General features: G+C 38.5%; 1 protein-coding gene across 1 annotated transcript; it reads left to right on the top strand.

Annotated features, from left to right (window-relative positions):
• The first annotated feature begins 3,024 nt into the window (after nt 1–3,024).
• On the top strand, nt 3,025–3,984 carry LOC135479427 (1,5-anhydro-D-fructose reductase-like). Its single transcript, XM_064759255.1, has one exon. The coding sequence runs from the start codon at nt 3,025–3,027 to the stop codon at nt 3,982–3,984; it is 960 nt and encodes a 319-aa protein (XP_064615325.1).
• The last annotated feature ends 2,834 nt before the right edge of the window (nt 3,985–6,818 follow it).

Raw genomic sequence — 6,818 nt, 5'->3', positions numbered from 1 at the left:
AAAGCCCATTTCGTAGATTAATATAGGGGGCCTACGCACAGTTGATTTCCAGTACTCTATAGTTGACGCCGTGCTCAAGAGCATTTTATTTACGGCGGCCAGCATTATGCTGGGAGGAGACATTGATATGAATGTGTATATGTACTGCATTATGTATCGGCTCTATATACATGTACAAGCTATTCATGCACATATTCAGGCTGATTTGAGCGAAATGTGAAAAGTGATTGGTTTTGTCATTCATGCACATTTATTTCCCAGAAACTAAGTCATCTGGATAAATTAGACGGGAAGTATATAGTTCATTATCTGTTTAGAAGTGGTGGCCTCCGTGGTTAGTGTACCAACGCAGTGCAATGACCCAGGAGCCTCCAGCCCATGCTGGTTTCTTCTCCGGCCGTGCGTGGCAACCGGTCATGGTCGTGGGTTTCCCCCTCTGTAATGCTAAGTGAAATGTTCTTGAGTACGGCGTCAAACACCAATCTAATAGGGTGCCGAGTTATAAATCACGTGTTATTTTGCGTCAGAATTGAAATTCAATTGCTAGTTAAATCGTGCATAGGATTTTTTTTTATATATCAACTAAACAACTTCACAAGCAGGCAAACAAATGAAGATATCGCCCATACACGAACCCATACCTAACACCATGCCTAATTAGAGAGTAAATACAGTGTCTTTGCCCACTACAGGGTTGTCATGGTGACCAAGGCTGCGGAGAAATATGATCTGTCACGTCACCTGATTCGACACGTCTTCATCCTTGCCTATATAAACACATATGTACCCCCCAGAATCGTAAAAATGTACATGGAAAACAGTTGGAGTTGTCGTCCAAACACGAAGACATGCTGTACCTACAGAAGGAATACAGGGAAATTAACCGGCTATCTGGTTAACGAATACATTAAAACTGATAGCTATATGTCACACGAGACACTGGATCAGTCTCGTTTCAGGATAAGGAATTTTCTACATTCCTCTCCTTTCATTGTTCTCTGTGCTTTGGAAGCTTTATAGTTGGCAGTGCTGTTCGTGTGGTTTTGCATGCGCTTCGCCACACACCAAGTAGAAGTTTTCACGTGGAATGTTCAACAAATGTCAACTGTTTCCTCCATGCCATACTCGTTAGACTTTTCACTTAAACGTCCAACTGAAAAATTTACTATATGCGCCGTCATAAAACGACAATAAATTAAGTGCCGGCAATCATAAATGAAGAGGGGGAGGGGAGTGGGGCTTGGCAGTTAATTTAATGTTTAGCGGCCGTGTCTAAACCATGAAATAAGCAGCCATCAGTTCTTGCAACGTATCCCACGCAGTTTCATTCAGACCATAGCCCTAATAAACTTTTAAGAATTTTATTTTATAGTAGGTTCACATATATCTGGAGGATATGACTTATTTGTATGCATGTATTTTTATAGGCTACCCGTAGGGCTTTCACGTCATACTTATTAAGTTTTCAGTTACATGACGATGCGAGGATTATTTAATTGTGTACTAGTTGTGTCTTCTTGTGGCAGGGCGATTCTGTGCCGTCAACGTACTACCGCTACGAAAATATCATGTCGAAGACACCAGATTTGACACCCTACCCTGTCACATTATACTGACACCGATTCAACCAGTCCTACTTTCTTGCTGTAACCTCTCAGTGCTGAGCGCCAAGGAAAGCAGCAACAAGTATCATTTTCAATCACATATATGCAGTTTAAGCTGAATAATATGTATATTAATACAATTTTTTTCACTACGTTGGAACAAATTGAGCTTATTAATCTGCAAGATAAATTTGAAAAGGCGAGAAGGCCCATGAAAGAGTGCTATCTCACCAAAAGTTCATGAATTTCTTGTGAACAGGTCCTAGATGTTGGTATATCAAAAGATGGAGGTATTTTATTCATTTATTTGGCTGAGTTTTACGCCGTACTCAAGAATATTTTACTTATACGACGAAGGCCAGCATTATGCCTACATGTTGAGAGGAAATCGGGCAGAGCCCGGGGGAAACCCATGTACAACCATCCGTCTGCTGCCAGACTCACATGCGGCCGGAGAGAAAGGCAACATAGGCTGGCCTTGAACTCACATTGACCGCATTGGTGAGAGGCTCCTGGGTCAGAATGCCCCGCGCTGGCGCGCTAACCACCGATGGAGTTATGCAAATCTAGCTGATTAATATGCAAATTAATGCAAGGGTAAACCCGAAATGATCAAAATATGCCCCATTTATCACATGCATGTTAGCAAAAATCCATTGATATAATGAGAATAGACATACGTACATCTACCGTGACGAATGCACGACGTTGTCATTGTACAGGGCGACCTTTGGGCCTACAGATCTCGAAACCTAGAGAATGACATTCTTTTAGGGTAGGTTAATCTTATCCGTCAAACTTCCAAATTTAAAATAAGTAAAAAATTTAGTGTATCAGTGAAAATTTCAAAACGGTTGTCAATCGAAGGCCCAATGTCCTATAATGTTTCATTCAAGGCTGTCTTAATGACCACAGAATAAGATGATTAAGTGACATTAACTCCTTTGGGTACAAATACATGAATTTTAAACTGCCACATTCGATCTTAAATCAGTCAGTGGTAAATAAAAATTTATATACCACTACGCCTGTATGTCAAAACATCCTTCTTGAGCAGCCAAGCGTTATTCATTCAACACTGCGAGGTCATTTACAGCTGCAACAACCTCCTCGCAGTGATGGAACAACGGCAAGGTCTGCTCACGTCACTTCCGGCATCCCCGACACGGGCATGGGCTTCCCCGGCGTTTAACAAAAGTTATCCTTGGTCCCATTTGTTTTGAGTCAATTTCAAGTTTAAGGTAGACACGACCGAGGAAACAACAGAACTGGCGTGTTTGCGCGCGTGTTACTCATAAATGTGCCCGTAGCTGACAACACGACTCGACATATTTGAGCGGATAAAAGAGTTTTGCAAGTTTAATCCCGACTTTTCAGTGAACCGCCCATCTGGCATGCGAGGTCGGAGAACAAAGAGAAAATGTCCCGTCATCTTACGCTTCTCAACGCCGTCAAAAAGCTGGAGATGCCCTCGCTGGGCCTGGGAACATATCTGATGAAGGGAAGCGAGGGCAGGCTAGCGGTTGACAAGGCCTTGTTCTACGGGTACCGGCATATAGACACTGCTAGACGATACGATAACGAAGATGACGTTGGCGATGTGGTGCAGGCAAAGGTCAGACATGGGGCTCTGAAACGTGCAGATCTTTTTATCACCACGAAAATTCCGTCCGTTTATTTTGCACCAGCAGACGTTAAAGCGAGCTTGGAAGAATCTTTAGAGGCTCTTAAAACCCCTTATGTGGATATGCTGTTACTTCACTACCCATGGGGAAATAAGAATCGTGGTGACGGCATTCATTTACCAGTTAATGCTCAAGGTGAACGAGAGCTGGAGAATTATGACTTAAACAAAACCTGGACAGCCATGGAAAAAGTGGTGGATAGCGGAAAGGCATTGGCGATCGGAATGTCAAACTTTTCTATTCGATTAATGGAGGGTATATGGCAGAATGCCAGAATCAAGCCAGCAAATTTGCAGTGTGAATGCCATGTGTACCTACAACAACAGAATCTTCTACGCTACTGTAAATCCAGGAATATGGTCATGACAGCTTATGCCCCTTTTGGTGCACCAGGTTTACCAAAGAGAGCTCCGAACGAACCATTCCCATTGGAGGATGCGATTGTGAAAAACGTAGCAAAGAAACATAAACGCAGTGCAGGGCAGGTGTTGCTTCGTCACATGCTCCAGAGGAACATTGTCGTAATTCCCAAAAGTAGCTCTGAGAAGAGAATACGAGAAAATATTGAGGTTTACAATTTTGAACTGGACGAAAGTGACATGCAAAACCTAAACAAACTGGATCGAAATTTAAAATTGTTCCCTTTTGAATGGGCTAAAAGACATCCCCTTTATATGCCTGGTGAGGAATTCTAGAAGACTGTTAAGAAATGTTTGTGATTAACTTAATTAGCATCTGTGTATATTGAGAAATTAATGTATACCGGTGTACTGTTATCACATGAGTTCTCGTTAAGGTGATGCTAGTCATAGGCCCAGGTGTAGGCTTGCATGCTCTGTTATACAGTCTTACAGTGTTTCATTTTTTTCCGAGGCAAAGTTAACCAAGTTAAATGCAATTAATACACTTGATAAGTTAGGTAGCAAAAGACCTTTGACCTTAAAGGAGAAGAAAACATAAAAATGATGCTAAAATCAGATGATAGAGCATCAAATCTTTTCTGCCAATATGATCTTTAATATTTTTTTATTCAAGAGAAAAAGGTATTTGAAAATATTTTTGTATGTTGGGTGCTTGGGACCAACTTTTGGTATTTATCGTTGTTGCATAATAATGTTCTAAATAAGAATGTGATGCTTGTCTAATAAATTTATTTGAATGTAAATTTGTTGCTTATATCAAAACATATGCATTTAAACTAAATTATGATAATATTTATGAACATGTTAACAATATAAATATGATCCAAACTGAGGTTTAATATATGTTAGCTGAAAAGAACAAATTCTAGTGCAAAAATATTTATTAAACTTGTGTTACATCCTCATTAATGACATTATCAAACAAAGACTATAAATACCAAAGGTGGTCCCAAATACCCACCATACAAATTATCTTTTTTTCCTCTTAAGGAAAAGTCAGAAAAAAAATATTGAAGACCAAATTTAGGAATAACTTTTTGCAGACTTTCATCTGAACTTTTCATTTTTATGTTTGTCTCCACTGCTATCAAAAAATAGCACAAATAGTCAAAAATAAAATTTCATGACATTTGTAACTAAAATACATTTTTGAGGTCAAAAGTTTATGTCATTTATAGTAAGTACATCATTCACCTTGCATCTCAAATTACTAACATAAACTTACTACATTATTATGTTAACATGACTCGCATGGTGCAGAAATAAGAGTTACAATGCTGCATATTTTCTACTATTTTAAAAGTCTTCGAAGAAGTATATTTTGTAAGCAATTTCTTCAATAATGCAATGTATGCAGTCACAACTGTCATTGTACATTGTACATTGTACACATAGGGAAAAGAGAAATAAGCTAATTACACTTTTGCTCTATCTCCATTTTCTGAAAGTTTTCAAACTATTTTCTTTTTTGTCCCATATTCTTCTGCACAGCTGGTGGAAAGGAGTTCAGTTTAGGCAAGGTACCAAATTAAATACAACTTTTCTCTGCGGAGGAGCAAAATACATGTATCCTACGACACACTTGATCAGGTTTTGCATTCTAAGCCTTGTAGCTGCACCACTCGAATCAGTTTTACTTGTTTACAACTACATGTGAAATGGCAGAGGGACAAGAATTAAATAGGCATGTTTAGGCCTTTAGGTTGTAGCCCTGGAACCAGGGGCACTTTTCAACTTTGGAATGTTTGACAGAAGTCCTATTTTAAGGCTGTAAGAGGTAAAATTGTGACAGCTTTATCCTTCTACCATCTTCTCGCCTGTCAAACTTTAACCTGGCATTATAGTGCAATAAGTCCCAGTATTAGTGAGCTGACATAATCTAATCACATACTTAACGAGTTAATTTGAAAAGTAACTGTGCAGTAATTATAATGTTGACATTGTTTTTAACCTGACAGTCTGATCGATTTTGATCAGGGGATGATATTGAATGATCGTAATAATGCAAGAATGAAATTAAAATTTTTAAGAATAAATTTGAACTGATGTGATGACAGCTTTTTTAATCATGTCTGTAACTTGATGTCTTAATTTTTACCTCCAACCATGCTGCCTGTCTTTTATCATCGCCAAAAATCATGTACTGTTGTGTACTAAAGCTATTGACCATTTTAAATAAAAATTATTGCAGAAATTAGCAAATGATACACATGCTTTGTCACAGTGTCTGTGTCAAGTGCTTCATTTGGACAGCATTTGTCTGTATTTAAGCGTTGCCGCTGAAAAAAATTATCAACTTGTAACTGCTGTACAAGTTGAGCTGTTTGTGTGTTCATTTACAGCATTAAGGCATTAATGAAGCCAAAAGGATAAACAAGGCCAGACCTCGTATTTATCAAGCATCTGAAGAGTTAAGTGATAAATTTCAGGTGCTTAGAGTGAGTGAGTGAGTGCTTGGGGTTTAACATCCTACTCAACAAATTTTCAGTCATATGACGACAGGTGCTTAGAAAGCCAAACTCAGTACAGGAAATAACTCAAATTGTGGTTAGAATATTGTTCCGCAGTCAAGAATCAGTGTACAAATTTTAAGCCTCCTTAAGCGAAAAATTTTAACTGTAGTTGTTTGAATTTTTTTCTCAAGTCTCAAGAGGCTGGATAAATATGGGCCAAGTTCCTTTATTTCTACAAGCTGTTGTTTTCCTTCATTATAAAATGCCATGCAAAATATGACTTTATCTATACTGTGAGATAATAACCTTGAGAACAAAAAGACAAAAACACCTCCATACATTTGTAATCACTTTCAATAATGATATATTATTTGACCATATTTTATGTACACAATACTGAGTTATACATTGGTATTATTTCTATTTTTGGTGCAGTCCACATGTACACGCAATATGGTACGAGCTGAAATTTGCACCAAAACGTTCCTGAAAACGTTACATTGTAAAAACGAGTATGATCCAAACTTCACCTCGTCTTAAAACAAGAAGCCAGCTGATTGGTCCATTAGTGTCTATTAGGCCAAAATTAACACATTATATGTTTGATGTTACGCGACCGACCCTTCGAAAAGCCCTGACCGAACTCTTTTTGTG

This window comes from Liolophura sinensis, chromosome 12 (genome assembly GCF_032854445.1).
Source record: "Liolophura sinensis isolate JHLJ2023 chromosome 12, CUHK_Ljap_v2, whole genome shotgun sequence".
In the NCBI taxonomy this organism is placed as follows: Eukaryota; Metazoa; Mollusca; class Polyplacophora; order Chitonida; family Chitonidae; genus Liolophura; species Liolophura sinensis.
The sequence above is the reverse complement of the archived record's forward strand: the minus strand, read 5'-3'. Positions and strand labels throughout refer to the sequence as shown.